General features: G+C 36.4%; 1 protein-coding gene across 1 annotated transcript; it reads right to left on the reverse strand.

Annotated features, from left to right (window-relative positions):
* Positions 1–468: 468 nt before the first annotated feature.
* rgs5a (regulator of G protein signaling 5a) lies at positions 469–18,174 on the reverse strand. Its single transcript, XM_055213138.2, has 5 exons — positions 18,015–18,174; positions 16,863–16,976; positions 11,405–11,466; positions 6,878–7,044; positions 469–3,603 (listed from the first exon to the last, which is right to left on the reverse strand). Exons 1-5 carry the CDS (start codon positions 18,056–18,058, stop codon positions 3,442–3,444), a joined length of 549 nt encoding a protein of 182 aa, XP_055069113.1. The 5' UTR covers positions 18,059–18,174; the 3' UTR covers positions 469–3,441.
* Positions 18,175–18,573: the final 399 nt, after the last annotated feature.

The following is an 18,573-nucleotide window of genomic DNA, read 5'->3' on the forward strand; positions in this document are numbered from 1 at the left end:
CTGGTAATGAATGTGAACATCTTTGCCTCCGACACTTGTTTATTTTGGAAATGTCCCATTGCCCATCATCTGCTTCATCTCTCTCTCTCTCTCTCTCTCTCTCTCTCTCTCTCTCTCTCTCATATATTTAATCTTTAATTCCCCACACTGAGCTCCTCTGTGAATGAATCTGGTTGAGTGCTTTAGCATTTTAAAGATTCAAATATTGACCCAGTAATATAAATGCCATGCTTGTCAGAATGTCATCAATGTGTGAACAATCCCATCATGATTTATAACTTTGATCATGTTAAAGAAAACTTAATGCTCTTTTTTGTTCAAGTTATTGGCAAAGAAATTGACAAATTCACGGCGCACAATTTTCTCTTTTTTATATAAATAAGGACATGCTCTTCTTACTTTTTAACCAGGGGATCAAATAATCAACCAAGCATTCTTGAATAAATAAAAAATAGTTGTAAACAGTTGATATGTACAGTGCATATAGAAAATAAATTAATTTTCAGAACTTTAATGTGATTATGGAGTTTATATGATCAACTACAAACATACATGCATATAGTGTACTGTAGTCTTATGCAGATTTCTTGTAGAAGCAAGGTACCCTGTCAGTCCTTACTGACAATTTTGACATTTTCCAAAACTTTTACATACAGTATCAACTTTAATTTTATGGTTAAAAGTAAATGATGACCAAAACAAAAACATCCACTCTGGTTCTTATTCATATGGATTTATCAAAAAACGTACAAATCGTTTTTTTTTTGACAGTTCTATTGGTTATGTTAGTGATGTCCAATCATTGATCGCCGTATTAGTCTAATCCTGTCCTGCAGTGAACTACGAAAATTCGGTTTGTGGGCCATCAGTAAGGACATCGGGAGGCACCTACAACTGCTCACTTATGTTTAGTCACATACACATTATAATATAACTGTAAATAAACATGCAATGCTGTTTGTGTCTGGTGAAACATACTTTTAAAATCTGATATCATCAAAACATGCAATGTTATACTGATAAACCACACTCGTGACGTAAATATTTATAGTTTGTTATGGCATATGTTAACTTATGAATGCAATCTACTGTAATAGCTGCACATGCCTAAGGCAAAATAGTAAATGAGGAGCTCAGATGCAAAAGCCGCTAAACGCCACCCTTGTCAAAAATGAGATAGCGATAATAACTGAATTCTCTAGGCACGTATTATACGTTGATCAAATACTTTCACTTCAAATCCATTTAATCCCGGCCTCAGGCTATTCAGAAATACCACTTTGTTGGCAGAATCTGCAATGATTTTTAGCAAAGTCCTCTAAGTGCACAACAGATAAATTGCGCAAAACATCCATGGATCAGATTCATACGTGTGTCCCTTGTGAGTAGCCTACTTGAACCTGAATACAACCCAAATGTGGCCCTGCGTCCCAATCTGCATACTATCATCCTAAATAGTATTTATAATTAGAATAAGTATGTCCAAAATCATATTATGTTAAAATGAGTATCCTGGATGGTCTGTTTAAGGTGAAAATTTGAAGTGTAGATCCATGGAGTCTCAAATGCCTGATATTACCCAAATCTTTTAGTTGCGCTACCCAGAACTAACAAATTAAATAAATGATGCGTCACTGAATCAATAAATTAAACTACTGAGTAAACATTACATGATTCGTGACAAACAATGAATGAAAAAACGCCTGAATGCTAAGGATCACAGAGTCGTCCAGTTTTCACTTCCGTTTCGGGTTAGTATGTCCCAAACTGTATACTCTTTCGTTCTGCACTTAAAAGTAGGTACTTTCCAACACATACTATTAGCGCATAGGCGAATTGGGACGCAGCATGGCAGTGACATAGATTACAGCGCCCTCTAATGTGTGGTTCAGTTTTTTTTTAAATATTGACATTCATGCATTTAAAAATTATTTTAGTTGCATCTTTAGTGATTTTGCAATTATTTACTATGTCTTTATTTATTTTTAAAGTGGACGTTTTGCAAAAAAAACCTTGCTTGCGCTTAGAGGGTTCTGCAGTAAAATTTGACAGTGAAATAATGACATTTGTGACATTTCAATTATTGAGTAATATTCAATTCAATTTAATTATTGAGTAATAACCTTTGTATCTGCCATTAAAGTAAAATTTCTGAACCTAAACAAAAAATGCTCATTTACAAGATAACATGTCAGATGCACTTAGAGGGTTTTGCATCTGAACTCCTCAAATGTTAACTGCAATAAGACATTCAATAACAAGTATGATTTTTTGTTTAGACTATAATAGTTAATATCACTTATGAGGTGTATATATTATTATGATATTCCAACGCTATCTCACGAGAATTCGTACATATTTTACAAGTTGGATAATTCGTATTAATTCATCCGACCACATTTGTAAGTTTTGGTACGATTTGCCTTGACCCCTGTTCCTGGTTTCGTTGTTGTTGTTATTTCATGAGAATCGTGCGATTTTGCACGATTAACTTCGTATGAATTGATACAAATAAGCCAACTCTTAAAATATGTACGATTTCTCATGAGATCAGGCTGGTAAAATGGCGAAAATACGTGTTGGATTTCCATTATGTAATATAACTGCTTTTAAAAACAGGCATGGGAATAAACATTGTCTTTAGAATAAAAAGAAACTGAATATTTGCCCAGTGCTTTAAAGAGATTTCCCCCCACTTGATCTTCCCATCTTAGCAACTTTCAATAGCGGTAACCAAACAACAAGTTCCCAGACACTGCAGTATTCCAACATGTCACATTGACATATCGTTAAGCTTTCTATACTTAGTGGGTTATTTCTCAAGCTGTTTATCTTTCTGTTTACCATTTGGGCGTTTTAATATTAACACAGACATTTCCAAGAAAAAACCCACACTTTTCCTTTCCCATTCCTCAGCCCCTTCCCTCCATTTGAGATAAATATGGCACTTGTTTGGTTATACAAACTGGAACATCGTCATCAAAAGTATTCAAGGCACTTCTGCACTTTCCAGAAAATACATAAAAGTGGGGTATAGTCTTAAAGTTTTATTTAGTCTATAGGGATCAGTGGAGTAGGACTACACACGATAGGACATTTATACACAATTTTATGTCCTTATTATTATTATTTTTGCTAATGACAAATCACACAAATCATTTTTACGAGGAGTGACATGTATTGTCTCTTAATCCCGGATCATACGTTTCTTTTATTAAATTCGCTTTGACATTCAGAGCACTAGCAATTTATGTTAACATCTTTTCAAAGTCAGCTGCAGGGAGACTAATGCAACACTTAGCATTAGTTTCCAATTCGATCAAATAAATACTTATAGTAATGCTAACTGAAGTTCAGATAATTGCCATTTGTCTTAAATAACGTATTAAAGAATTAATGTTTGGTCTTCTCTTTGTGTCTCCCTGCAGCTGGTAAATCGGTTTACTTGATGAGTTCTTGATACTGTTCAGATCTCAGGAACCGACCAAAGGAGTCTTTCTCCATCAGGCTGTAGATTCGGCTCTGAGCCAGATCAAAGGTAGCAGGTGTAAGATCAACCAGGTTTCTCAGAGTCACGTCTTTGGTGAAATGGTCGATGTTCACCTGAAAATGATATTAGAAATGACATGTCATTCATCTTTTCTTTCTGTCTTTGAAAGGGCACAAATTGACTTTTACCTTTCCTACACACATTCTAAGTTTTCTGGGGATACAAATTGGACACCAAGTTTAATAAGTAACACATTTCGGCAGTGTCTGAGAGCTGTAGGTGGTCTGTGGAGAAGTCAATCTTTCAGAATACCTGCTGCTTCAACATGCATGAAGAAGAGTGATAAAGCCAATTAAACAAATGTCTCTCTCTCTCTCTCTCTTCTCTCTCTCTCTCTCTCTTCTGTGTTGCTTCAAAAGCAAAAATGTCTTTAATGCGTCAGTACAAAATTCCAGTGTAGATTTCCAAACATTCTTTATTTTTTAACTGTAAAAACATAGTCTGATCTTAATGAATGATGTTTTTTTATTGTCATCATTCATGATTGAGGTTTGTGTGTTGAGGTCATCGCACTGCATTGCTCCTATGTGTATTTATTACTAAGTTAACATGCATTAACGCCAAACTGTTTTAACTGTTTGTGTATTTATTACTAAGTTAAAATGCAATACGTCAAACTGTTTAAACAGTTGCTTGACCAATGTTTGGTTTCTCTATAAAACATGGCGCTACTATTTCAAATTTTATCTAGTGATGAGTTGCTATAGCTTAAATAAAAAAAGTTGAAATTGCTTAAAGGGACACTCCACTTTTTTAAAAAATACCCACATTTTCCACCTCCCCTTGAGTTAAACATTTGATTTTTACCAGTTTGGAACGTTAGCACTTTTAGCATAGCTTAGCATAATCCATTGAATCTGATTAGACCATGAGCATCGCGCTCAAAAAGTGGAAATTGCTTAAAGGGACACTCCACTTTTTTAAAAATACACACATTTTCCACCTCCCCTTGAGTTAAACATTTGATTTTTACCAGTTTGGAACGTTAGCCCTTTTAGCATAGCTTAGCATAATCCATTGAATCTGATTAGACCATGAGCATCGCGCTCAAAAAGTTGAAATTGCTTAAAGGGACACTCCACTTTTTTAAAAATACACAAATTTTCCACCTCCCCTTGAGTTAAACATTTGATTTTTACCAGTTTGGAACGTTAGCCCTTTTAGCATAGCTTAGCATAATCCATTGAATCTGATTAGACCATGAGCGTCGCGCTCAAAAATAACCAAAGAGTTTCTATATTTTTCCTATTTAAAACCTTTCCCGGAAATAGAGGGTTTGCATTGACGTCATTTTTCCATGTGACCAAGCGGGAACTCGCCCTGTTGAGTGGCAAACGTTCAACAAAATGGCTGGTTTTCATAGTGGCTGCTGCGAAAATGCCAGTAAAACTGACTACTATTATCAGCTTAAATTGAATTTAGTTGGACTTGATAGCAGAGGTGGACAATACTTAGTTGCATTAGTTACATTTTCCAAGCATCTGTGCTTTATTAGGGTGTTGCATTGGGAAAAAAATACTTTACTACATTCTAAAGCATAGAATCATACTGTGTATTCTTTTATATTGCATATTAAAATGTATTTAATACTTTATTACATTAAAATTGTGTACTTTTACTTGAGTAAAAGTATGTAAATGTACTTAAGTATTAAATGTAAAACAAAAACTTATGAATTTATGAAATGTAATAGAGTAAAAATTATGATAATATGCTTTGGAATGCATGTTTTCCAAAGAAAAACACGGATAAAATACAAATACTTGAAAAATACTTTTAAAGTAAAACCTCTGCTTGACCCGTACAGTAACTTGTCAACCCACCTGTGGTCTGTGGACGTTGGCATGAACGATCAATTTACTTCTCCTTTCTGTGTTTTTTTGGCAGTCTGTAAAATGATAGCTCTGAATTCTTGTTAATCTGTAAGTGCAGTCTATCGCACAACAGCTTTTTCCCATTTAGACACGTTTTTCCAGTGTTTCCGCTGATTTCACACTGTACTCAAATGCTGTCTTTTGCCACTCAGTGGGCGTAACCACAGTCAGTTTCGCCGAAGGTAACGTCTTGTGCATACCCTCTATAGTCCCCTGCTATTGAAAGTTACTAAGGTTACTAAAGGAACTATTTTCGGCTGCTGCGTAATTTCATTGCGCCTCCTGCAGCCATGTTACGGCAGCAGAGTCCTTGATTATTACGCAGGAATGAGGGTATAGTTCCTAACCATATCGGCCTAGAAAATCAAAACTTTTTATTTTCAGTCGGTCTTAGTACACAATGTAACTACAGAAGAGTCAAGTTTTAAATAGGAAAAAACTCTTTGGTTATTTTTGAGTGTGATACTAAATGGTCTAAATATATAGCAAAAAAATTGACTGCACGCTCACTTGCAAAATAATTGTTTTTAAAATTATTTTGCAAGTGAGCGTGCAGTCAATTTTTTTGCTATATATTTGGATATATTCTTTTTGACTTGCACCTCGGACGGAGTGCGTTTGTTTCATTTTTTGATTTGCTAAATGGTCTAAACAGATTCAATGGATTATGCTAAGCTATGCTAAAAGTGGTACCACCAGACCCGGAGATCAGCTGAATGGATTCCAAAACGGTAGAAATCGAATTTTTAACTCTAGGGGAGCTGGAAAATGAGCATATTTTCAAAAAAAGTGAAGTGTCCCTTTAACTTCATTTAAAGAGTTAAAGTAACATTAAAGGGCACCTATAATACAAAACCCACTTTTACAAGGTGTTTGGACAAAAACTTTTCTAAATGTGTTTATTAGCATGTTGTAACTCTATGTGGCTAAAGATACTAAGCTGAAAAACGCTGGCAAACACCCGCAGTCTGCGTTCGCCTGACGTTTTCAGCCACGTTTAAATACTTTGGTGTAACCGCTCCCTAAGAACTGTGACAATCTCCAAGATAATCCAGTAAAAACCCACTTGAAAACTAAGTTTCACATTCGTGACAAATTTGTGAAGAAATGCTCCAAAATAATGTCATGATTTTATTTATGTGAACTCTCTGATAACCTTTCACTATGTTTTGATGGTCATTGTGTTTGAATCAAAGTTCATTTCCCTTAAAACTCATAGTTATTCCATTACTGTTACAGTAAGTCTGTTTACAGCTCCTTGGGGAGCTTTAGAGGGGAAAACTGTGGACCTCAGCGTTTATACAAAGATCTAAACAAACGTTATTAAGTATATATTCACAGTTCATGAGTGGGAGGTTTGAGTGAGGACTGCGTCTGAAATGCTATTCTTCACTGTGTTTCGGGGAACTTGAGTACGATTACCACTTCAACATCTTTTAAAAAGCAAACAAACCTCTTTAGGCCCACCGGTCTGAATGAAGTCCTCATAAATCTTCTTAGCTTTGGCGGCCATTTTCAGAGGACTCTTGGTCTTTTTGAAATCCTCACAAGCCTCCCAGAACTCAATATTTTCATCGCTGAACTCGGATCTCAGGAAGCTCTTGAAGGTGGCCAGGCCATCTAAGGAATAAAAAAAGGGCGGAAAAGCCATTAGAGAGGCTGCGTGTACAGCTTTGTGTTTGAACTAGTGTGCAGACGACAAGCTTCCGCTGTAGACCCCTGCCCCACCAGCTCCTTATCCAAACATTAATGTTGTGCATGCCTAGGGCACGCAATCCTTAATGTAATCCTTCCACATTGTAGTCCACAATGCAGCTTACAATGCAGGATCAAACATTCAAGTGGCACCTGATTTAGCTCTGTGCATTACAAGGATCAATTTTTGTAATTATTGACTATTGAATATGGGTTATTTTCAACCCAGTGTTGGGTCAAAAAAATTATATAAATATAATTTAACCTTTTTGACCCAACACTGTGTTAAAAATGAGCCAGCATTTTTAGAGTGTATTCCAAATAAAACCCGCAATTAAGTGACTTAAAACCACTCAGTTATACAGGTGATGTTTTAGCATTAAAGCAACAGAGAGGTGCTTTATTTAAACTGAAGAACTGAATCATTGTGGGTTTGTGTGTATATACACAAATACATTGGAGTATTTGAACTTTTTGTGAAAATAGGCTCATTTTCCAGCTCCCCTAGACTTAAACATTTGATTTTTACAGTTTTGAAATCCATTCAGCCCATCTCTGGGTCTGGCGCTACCACTTTTAGCATAGCTTAGCATAATCCATTGAATCTGATTAGACCATTAGCATCGCGCTAAAAAAGAACGTAAGAGTTTTGAAAATTTTCCTATTTAAAACTTGACTCTTCTGTAGTTACATCGTATACTAAGACCAACAGAAAATTAAAAGTTGTGATTTTCTAGGCAGATATGGCTAGGAACTATAATCTCATTCCGGCGTAATAATCAAGGACTTTGCTGCCGTAACATGGCTGCAGCAGGTGTAATGATATGATATTACGCAGTGCTCGAAAATAGTCCCCTGCTTCTGAAAGTAACCAAGAGGACTATTTTCGGGCGTGGCGTAATATCACCTGGAAAATGAGCCTATTTTCCAAAAAAGTGGAGTGTCCTTTTAAAGTGGCAGACAGATCCAAAATCAAAAATTACCTGTATTGCAATGTGTCATGTAGCTGTCCATCGATGTAAACAATGTGCAAAGTAATTGAACCAAAAAGTGCACGATAAATAAAGTTATTTGCTCGACTCTGAAGTCCGTTTTCGAGTGATATTATCTTTTCAAATCTCCGCCTACAGTCTTGACCGCGGGAAACGGAAACCCTGACTTGCCTGCAGACACTTCCGCTAGTGTGTTAACATCATGTCGAGAAGACAATATTTTTTGAGCTGTAGGGACAAGTTTGTGTTGTTTTTACTACCAAAGGGTAAAGAATCAATGGTTAAAATTACTTTTTCAAGGTGGAATTTGCTAAACAGTTGTCTTTGAAAGATGGCTCAGTACCTCTACTTTATTTGGAACAACATGCGTCTCATAACCACAACCTGTAAGTATGATTGTTACGTTATTATGTTTATTTCCCCCCGAGTGTTCTGAATGTCTAGTTTACTCTAATGTCTTATCAGTAAGTTGCGCTAGCATCACATGTTGCTGTTGAACGTCTGTTTGCTGTTTAGCTGTGGCCCGGTTAGCTTACATACTTGCTTACATGAGTGTAAAAATGTGCCTGTCATCGTTTTTATTGCTTGTATTATTGACGAATGATGTGTATTGGTGTCGGTTTTCAAACTGTTAATGTCTTGACAGAAAGTTGTGCTAGCAGCTGGCTAACACATGTTGCAGTTACTGTTTTGCTATGGCTCAGTTAGCTTACATACTTGCTTAGCCTACACGAGTGTAAAAATGTTAGTGTCATTCGTCGTTTTATTACTTGGATATATGATGAATGATGTGTATTGATGTCACTAATGTCTTGTCATTAAGTCATGTTAGTACTAGGTCAATGCATGTTGCACTATTACATTGGACTGTGTGGAGACTGTATCAGTTGACCAATCAGAGCAAAGTAGGTTCCCGAAAGGTGGTAAAGGCAGACTGAATCCTTGAACGGCTTTGCATGATTCATGCAGGGAACTCGGAGAAATGGGGTAATATTAAATTTATATTTTGAGTGTTTTTTTTACCTTGCATGCATTTAAACTTGTTGTTGGGGACTCCTTAACCATATTAGGAAGCTTAGAAATTGGACCTGACTGGCACTTTAAAATTAAGTAATCATCTAAACAATTCCCAGTGGGGCGGTTTCCCAGACAGGGATTAGACAAGTCCAAGACTAAAATAAATTTAAGAGCTGTCCAAACTGAAAACAACTTGCACGGATATATATTAAAATACATCATCTTTGTTTTGCTTCAAAATGCACACAAGTAATGTTTGTTAAAACTAGTTATATTTCCTAATTAAACTAAGGCCTACTCATGGCTTATCTGTCCAGACTCTTTCCCCTCTAAAATGAAAAAATAAAAGACACAATCATTACTTTAATTAAGCATATCACTCTAGCTCAAAAACAAATAATTGAACAAATAATGTATTTTTCTTTATTCATTTTAATAAGGGTTTTCTGTGTACATTGTTAGACAAAATGTCAAAAGATTGTCTCAATCTATAACTGGGACAGTACCATTTCCAAAAGGTCCTAATATGTACCATTTAGGTTCATTATATATGTATTCATTTTGGTACCAATACTAACAATGAACTCTTTAGGTGTAAATGTGTACTTTTTGAAAGTGTACTGGCCCAATGCAACCCAGTATCACGAAATTACGTACGTATAGTCACGTAAATTTTTTAGTCTTTTCCAGGACGCTGACAAATTTTTCTGCCTTTTTGCGTGAAAATGTCACATATTTCTGTTTACGTGTCATTGTCACGTAACACTCAACTGTTTTGTCCTATTTTCTTACCATCGTTGTTTCGGTTTAGGGTTAGATTTACATAAAATTACATCCTTACCCAAACTCTAACCCTAATACCAGGCGACAATGGTTTAAAAATCATAAAATATAAAAATATATCATAAAATAAATCATGAAAAAAAGGCATAAACCAATACTTAAAATGACATCCTAACACAAACACCAAATCTAACCCTAAACTGAAGCATCAATGTTTTGAAAATAGGACAGAACAGTTAAGTAACAAATACGTGAAAGTTACACGTAAACAGAAATACGTGACATGTTGACGCAAAAAGGCGGAAAAACGCGTCAGTGTCACGGAAAAGACTCACAAATTTACGTGACTATAAGTACATAATTTCGTGATATACAGGGTTGCCCAGTGACAGCTAGGGACCATTTTATCTGATAGTGTAGAAAAAGCATCTTTTAAACCAATTTGTTTTTTTCTGCCTGATCACAAGAATTCATACATATTTTCTGAGTTGGCTAAGTCGTATAGTGAATACAATTATCATAAAAACAATAATGAAACCCCAGCCACAACGTCACAGGGGCAAATGCAAATTGTACAAAAATGTACGAATGTGGTAAATCGATTACCCACCTTGTAAAATATGTACAAAGTGCCATAAGATAGCGTTTGGCTTTTTCATATACTGTACTGTATTTGGGAAGAACCAGCAATGATATGTATTAATAAATAAGTTGATTAAATCTTGCAATGATAAGCAAATAAACATTTGTTAGTTCCAAAGCCAATTATAATAACCAATTATAATACTACTACAAATGTTTTATTATTATATTTTTATTAGGAATTGAAAAAAAATATTTTGTGATTTGTATCTGGGGTGTATTTATGTGTACAGATCTGGCTTTTACTGTAGTTGTGAGGGTTAACATTTTCTTCTGACTTTACAAACAGAGTGAAACATCATGAAAACATTGAAAACCAAATTAGGAGAAAACGGTGTCTTGTTATTTGAAATAAAAACTACTAAATCATTTAAACAGTGTTTTTTCTTTAAATCTACCAATGAGTGTTAGGTTTGGGGAACATCTGAGTAAATATTACTGTCTTGGTATGAAAACTATTGTATCTACAGTGTGAGAGGTCTTCAATAACAAAGCTTTTTGCGTGTGTCCCCACATTAGAACACACAGTTTATTTTAGGGCTTAGTACGAGGAATCCACTTCTTTTTATGGATCTAAACTACTGTTAGAAACATTCTGTCAGATATGCATCATCTGAAGGTTAGTCTGCCCGCTAAAGCACAAGCAGTTTACACATACCAAATCAAGTGCAACAGTGCACTTTCACAGATTTCTATGAGATTCCCAGCCAGCAGATATAAACAAAGTATTAAATTTGTTTTTACAGACCCGGCCGATCAACGGAGCCTTCCAATCAGCGGTCATGCCTGAAAGAACATTCAAGACGCAAAATGCAACCAAATGGCCATTAAGATTAACATCATATACTCACAGCTGTTGGAGAGGACCTTATCGAGGGACTCGCGCCACTGAGCCGCTTCTTCAGGTGCGGGTCTGATCAAAACAAACAGGGTTCTCCAATTAGCTTTCTTTTCCGATGCACCAGAGCCAACACGTTGTTTCCATGAAAAATCTTTGCTGTTGATTAGGACCTATTTTGAGTTTGGTGATCTCAGATTTTGGTTCAGTTTGGGATTTTAGCATCATTCAGAAATGTACTCTTAAAGGGACATTCCACTTGTTTTGAATGTGTGCTCATTTTCCAGCTCCCCTAGAGTTAAACGTTTGATTTTTGCCGTTTTGAAATACATTCAGCTGATCTCCGGGTCTGGCGGTACTACTTTTAGAATGGCTTAGCATGGTCCGTTGAATCTGATTGGACCATTAGCATCACGCTAAAAAATAACTAAAGAGTTTCAATATAACCAAAGAGCAATAATATTACACAGCAGCCGAAAATAGTCCTCTTAGTATCTTTCTGAAAATCACAACTTTTAATTTTCCGTCGGTCTTAGTACCCGATGTAACTAGAGAAGAGTCAAGTTTTAAATAGGAAAAATATCCAAACTCTTTGGTTATTTTGGAGCGCGATGCTAATGGTCTAATCAGATTCAATGGATTATGCTAAGCTATGCTAAAAGTGATACCGCCAGACCCGGAGATCAGCTGAATAGATTCCAAAACTTTAAAAATCAAATGTTTAACTCTAGGGGAGCTGGAAATAGAGCATTTTCAAAAAAGTGTCCCTTTCAGTCACAAGCTTGCACTGGATAGTGTTTTTAACACTTAAACAACACTTGACACAAAAATCACACATGATATATAACAAAATGTCATATTGATAACAAATGTATTCCTTGTAATGCACTGTAAGTTGCTTTGGATAAACGGTTAATTTCTAAATCACTTTTTCAGCTAATTCTAGTTCTTACAAAGGTTTCACAACTTAACTTTATATCTGATTTAAAGTCTGCTGTGTCTTATCCATCGAATGGACCCTTATCTTTAACAAGAGTGCTCTGATTCCCATAAAAGACTCTTGCATAAGACATTACGTAAGATAAAGTGAGCTGAAGTGGTCTGCAAATATTTTTATAGTCAATTTGGACACAACTTTTATTATACACACAATCCATTTGCACGTTCTATTGCATGATAAGATGACCTTTCTCAATTTCCATCCATCATTTCACTTCTTCTCCAATATATTTAGCTTTTTCAGTATGCACAGGATCCAAAGTAAGCTTTTTTCCAAACCTGGCAATAGGTTAACTGTATGTACGTCAATTGATTAATTTGCTATTTTTTCCATACATAATACAAAATACACGCAAGACACTCCCTTAACAGTAAACTATGATTATGCATTAGATTATGCGAGTATCTGGCCAACGCAAGAGTCTCTTTTATCATTAACCCTTTAGACGCGTCTGCAGCAGGCACTTATTTTGACAAGACACGTGATGCATATAGGATAACTTGACGCGCAGAACACATATTTTGAAATTACGAAGCACACACATGACGGGCTAATGTGTTGCCACATGCATCGGCATATTGCTTATAAGCTTCTGATGATAACATTTTTTGTGAGGTAATGTTTTTTGAATCATGCATGAGCAAAGGTCAGACTTTTGTTCTTACAGTTATATTTAAACCATGAATGTTGTGATTCCTCAAAAGTTAATGGTCATACTGTATGGCCAGCTGGTAAGTTTTATTCACTTGCCAAAGCTATTTTTACTCACAAAAAGCACTTGGCGAGTGTCTTATGACCTCTAAAACTATAGAGTTGAACTGAATTATTGCATTTGAATTAATGAACTGAATATTGATTAATTCAACTCAATATTATAAGTGTAGATAAGGAGTAGATACATGAAGATTCTTACATTATTGATATATGTGAATAAGATAACTATAAGATAATAGGTACAGATGCACCGATTGATCGGCCAAAGACCGGAATTGGCTGATTTTACGCATGATCAGCCGGACCGATAACCGGCTGGTCAGTCTCACGACATACTGATTTCGAGCTGGTCCTTTTGTTGCAAGTGGCGCAAGCAGTAACTTCACAACTACACGCACATTTGCAATGGAAGCAACACTCAAACATTATCCAACAGCAGCATTAATTTAATTCCGTAAGTTCAATGCGTTATCATCTCATATTTAAACATTAAATCAACTTGACTAAAAAGAGGTGAGAGCAGCTAATCGCTAAAATTATAGCAAAAGGCTTAAAGCTGATTTAATGTTATGAATCCTTGTGCTTTAACTGGACGTGTTATAAAGGGTGCCTTGATGATGGTGCGCATAATAGTATGGACCACATGCGCTTAACACTAAGCAGTCAGACCTTCCAAATGGCGCCATAACCACAATATTTATGTATTTATGTATTTTTTGGGGACCTACAAAACACTAGACCTTATTAGGCAGTGTCTCACTTTATTGCAAATCAACCTGTACAATACACGTAAACTGGATTTGCAAACAATAAAAAGTACACTCATAAAACATAAAACAAAGAAGCTACACAATGCTGTCGAAGAACAAATTTTGTCTGTATATTTTGCTCAATTTTCCATGTCATTGTCACGGATCTCCGGATTTTTTCGTGGCCGTACCACAGACTTTCTTTTCCATGTCATTGTTATTATTGAAACAACACATTTTGTGTTACTTTTAACACAAAATGACACATAGGGCCCTATCTTGCACCCAGCGCAATTGACTTTGTCTGTGACGCGTGTATCATTCGTATTTTGCACCGGCGCAGAGCGGGGTTTTCCCTCCACAGACGCACGTCGGCAAACTAGGGAATGAACTTGCGCTCCCTGGGCGGTTCAGTGCAAAAAAGGAGGCGTGTTCCCGCGCAAACCATCCCTGATGCTATTTTGCAGTTTCAAAAAACAATTGCGCCACTGACCAGGAAAAAACTAGTCTAAAGTTTGTTGTGTGGCTGTATTACGTTTATTTTATGTAAATAATAATTAAAATGTTTTCATAAGAAACCTTAATGTATGTGAACTTGATTTGTAAGTGTATTTTGGGGTTGGACTGCTTGCGTTTCTTGGCTTTCAGCGGTGAGGGTGGACGCAGCGATGTCCTCTGCTGGCGCCAGGTCGTGTGTAGAGGCACATCCACCTCCCGTTACACGGCGTGCCCGCTTTATGCTGGCAAGCTTGGGATTCCCCCGTCTCCTGACATCATTTTAGCACTTGCGGCGCAACGTCCTGGGGATGCCAGCTGATGAGACAATTGTGGCTATTTCCTCTCACGCCTGTTTAACCGACGCTGATTTGGGCGGGTTTCTCCCATCCCCATACAAAACAACTTCTCTGTCTTTGACTGCTCTTACAAGAACGTCGGTCTCCTCGGCTGTGAACCGCTCCTGGTGTGCGCCTGATAAATCCGTCATAATAACAGCAACCCGCCATGAAACTTGCGCACTTGCGTTTAAAGGGAATGTTAGATGACGTTCTGATTGGTTTATTTGACTAGGGCTGTGTTGAAAAAATCGATTCACCGATTCTGAATCGATTTTCATGTTAATTTCTAAAGATCAATCCGTAACTCAGAGGATCGATTTAATAAGTAATAACTTAAACTTGCCGCGTCATTGAATTCACGCATGCGCGCGAGGTGGAAGGAGCGGTTGTTTTGAAAACTCAACGCTCAAAGCTGCGATCTATATGTAAAATAATCAACTCATAACAAATGAACGAGTTATTTGTGTTATTTTTATAATAAGCGCCAGTGAATCCACCGCGGGTCTGGCAGCCAATCTCTCTCTCTCTCTCCCACTCTGTGCTCATGCATCCGGTCTCTGACGGGCAGAGGTTTCTTGAGTCGCACGCTAACGCGTCGCCAAATAAAGAGTTCTTCTTGCACATAATGCTTATAGTTGTAAAGTTTTCTGAACTTTAAGCAAGCTAAGACAGAACTCGCGTTTATATCAGTGACAGGTGCGCTGCTGAAGCGATGTAGTTTTACGCCTAATTCCCTTATAGAACAAACATCTTTGATCAGAAAGACGAGAAAGAGACGCAAATGTTAATATGTAATAGAAAGTAAAGAGCGTCAAGACCTTAAAACAGACTTCATCACATCATAGCACCCGTATTAATATCTATATCTAGAGCTCCGTCTCTCATATACAGGTATTTATCCTGTCTGTATGTTTGTCCATATTTTTATACCTGTTCATTTTACATACTGCCTATTTTTTATGTAATGTATGCATAAATACAAAATACAATGCATACTATAGCTTCAATAGTCTATAAAATTAATAACTCAATTAAAAACAAGATTCTGTCTATCAAGACTTAATCTGTTGTTATCCTCTGGGCATTTTCACTTTAACATTATTTACTTGAAATTGTCCATATTTTAAAACTGTGGTGAGCAGTTAAAAGCTATAGTGAGTGGCAAATAACTGCACATTTTTATAATCCAAAAACAATATAAACTGAAAAACATGTATACCATGAAATATACTGTTACCGTGAAATAAAATGACTCATTCTGTGGAATAGATGTTTGGTCATTCTGCCCACCCCTATCTGGCACCATTTCTAAATCAAAAATTTACCATCTAAATCTCGAAGATCGAATCAGATCGTATCGAATCGAACAATGATAATCGATTCAAGATCTTGAGAATCGGAATCGAATCCATTCTTGAAATTTGAATCGAAACCCAGCCCTATATTTGACGTTACGCCCAAACCACACCTATGAATAATGAACCTACTTCAGACCTACCCCTTATTGATTTGCGCCTGCCGCAAGAGTTATTTCTCCCGCCGGGAAAATAGCAACAGCGCCCAAGATCCGCCCACAAAGTCACTTGCGCTTTGCGCTTCGCACTTGCGTTCAGATCGTTAAAATAGGGCCCATAATGTGTTAAAAGCTTAACGCACAAAGATATATAAAACATTTCTAAGAGTGTAGTTGAGTAACCAAACCATGACAATGACATCGAGAAAAAGTCTGTGGTACGGTCACGGAAAAATTCGGAGATCGATTAAAACCGGAAAAAATATTGTGAGATCATGTTGAATTCTATTAAAAATTTTGAAGAATGTTTCACAAAAAGATCTTTGTATTGGAGAAAGGGTCTTTACACTTTTAAAGGTAATAAATAAAGTGGTTTAATTAGGAACCTTTGGCTGAATGGTTCTTTGCGGAACTAAAAAAGTTCTTCTATGGCATCGCTGTGAAGACCATTTTCTATCACCTTTATTTTTAAAAGTATAAAGGTTTATAAAAAATATGCATTTTTAAAACATATTAAACATAAGTATTCAAGCATCTCTTCAGTCTTGGATATGAGACAAGACACGTGCAGATCTGCAGTCATCAGTGAGAAAGATGGAGAGAGAAAAAAAATTAAAAAGAGAGCCAGAGGAAATTGAAGGAAGCCAAGAGGAACTCACTTTTGAAGCTTCTCTGGTTTCTTCTCAGGCTTTTCTTGGTAGGGGATGATAAGGTCGATGGAATTCTCTGGCTTCTGAAGCAGAGTTCCCAATTTAGTCTTGATCTCCTTAGCCCTGAAGAAAACAAGATTCAGATGGCCATGAATTTGCATCATAAATAAGCAATTGGGACATAACCACATATATAACCTTCACTGGATTGAACAACCATTTGGTTTATTTCATTTTGTCTTAATTTAAACTAAGGAAACATGTATTCTTCATTGACCAGCTTTGTTATGATCATAACTCTATTACAGTCTGGCATATGGGACAATGCAGGAACATTTTCGCCTCCCGTAGCCAAAGTAACCAAAGTCCGATCTAAGAACAAATCTAACAACATATGTTAAGTTTTGGGACAAAAATGCAAATTCCCAACAGATGACTGCGGGTTCAATGACGTAAGACCATCCGAAAAAAAACTTACTATGTAGACTACTACAGACTTCTCAGGAATTCTTAAGGTCTTGGGCAAGTCAACTGCATCTAAATCAAAATCATGGCCATAACAGTGATGAACATATGTTTCTGTTGTGAATCAGCCAACATCACAAAACCCAAGCAATGGCCTAAATATATGTCCTTAAAATGCACTTACAGCAATTCAACTCCCAATCGTATTATGAAAGCGAAGGAAACATAGCTTGTCTATTGGAAGACCTTTAATTTATTTAAGGTATTCAAGAAAAGACTTGGGAAAAATGTCATTCAGCCTCTACTGGGAAATAAGTATAATCTAAGTGGACAATAGAATAACAGAAAGAAAATGCTATTGTAAAATTACCATAGTTATACAACCATCTGTTTATTTATTTTTGTTATCAACTTTCTCTTTGGGTTGGCAAGGAAGCAAAACTCTGCAATGTCCAAAATAAAAAACGTTTCTGTTTTACACATGCAATGATCAATGATCTGTCATAGATTAGAGATAAACCTCATACTGTAAAATACATACAGTAGCAAAATTTGCAAATATACTCTAATGTATACACAACTAGCACATGCAAGCACTAAATTGTAAAGAAGCCATGCAAAAGTATAAAATAATTGACTGACAAACATTAATATAATGTAACAAGTATCCATGATGCCATCTTCCACACTGCTTACCTTTCCAGACATGTCTGGGGTAGGGCAGCTAATCCCTTACACATGTTCTTAGCAGTTCAGTATAGTTTTTCAGAGTTTGCAATTCACATGAGATGTTTCTTCCTCTCTCTTCTAGAGGTTGTCTTCCTGCACCCCTCTATTATATGGAGGAAGCCCGCTGGCCCAAAGCCAACAACTCAAGAGCCAATCGAGTTCCTCCTTGCAATTACAATGGAAGCAGAGAGAGCTCTGGAGAGGATCAACACCAGAAAAAAACACTTGAGACCTGGCAAAGCAAAGCAGCTGAGACATCACTGCACAGTGTTTAGATCCATATCTATTTAGTCGGAGAAATTAAATTACCGTTAGGACACCCGAGAAGCTGTTTTTGTCAATAAAGGCTGTTTAGTATAAACTCATATCATTTAGTATAAACTCATCAAAACTACGGAAAACACAAATGTAACAATTGGGAACTCAAATGTATATTTTCTTTTAGTAACTTCAAAGTAGTCACCCTTTCCCTAGAATTTGCAAACATCCAGTGTTGGCCTTTGATCAACCAGCTTATTGAAGTATT

This window comes from Misgurnus anguillicaudatus, chromosome 8, assembly GCF_027580225.2.
Source record: "Misgurnus anguillicaudatus chromosome 8, ASM2758022v2, whole genome shotgun sequence".
Taxonomy (NCBI): domain Eukaryota; kingdom Metazoa; phylum Chordata; class Actinopteri; order Cypriniformes; family Cobitidae; genus Misgurnus; species Misgurnus anguillicaudatus.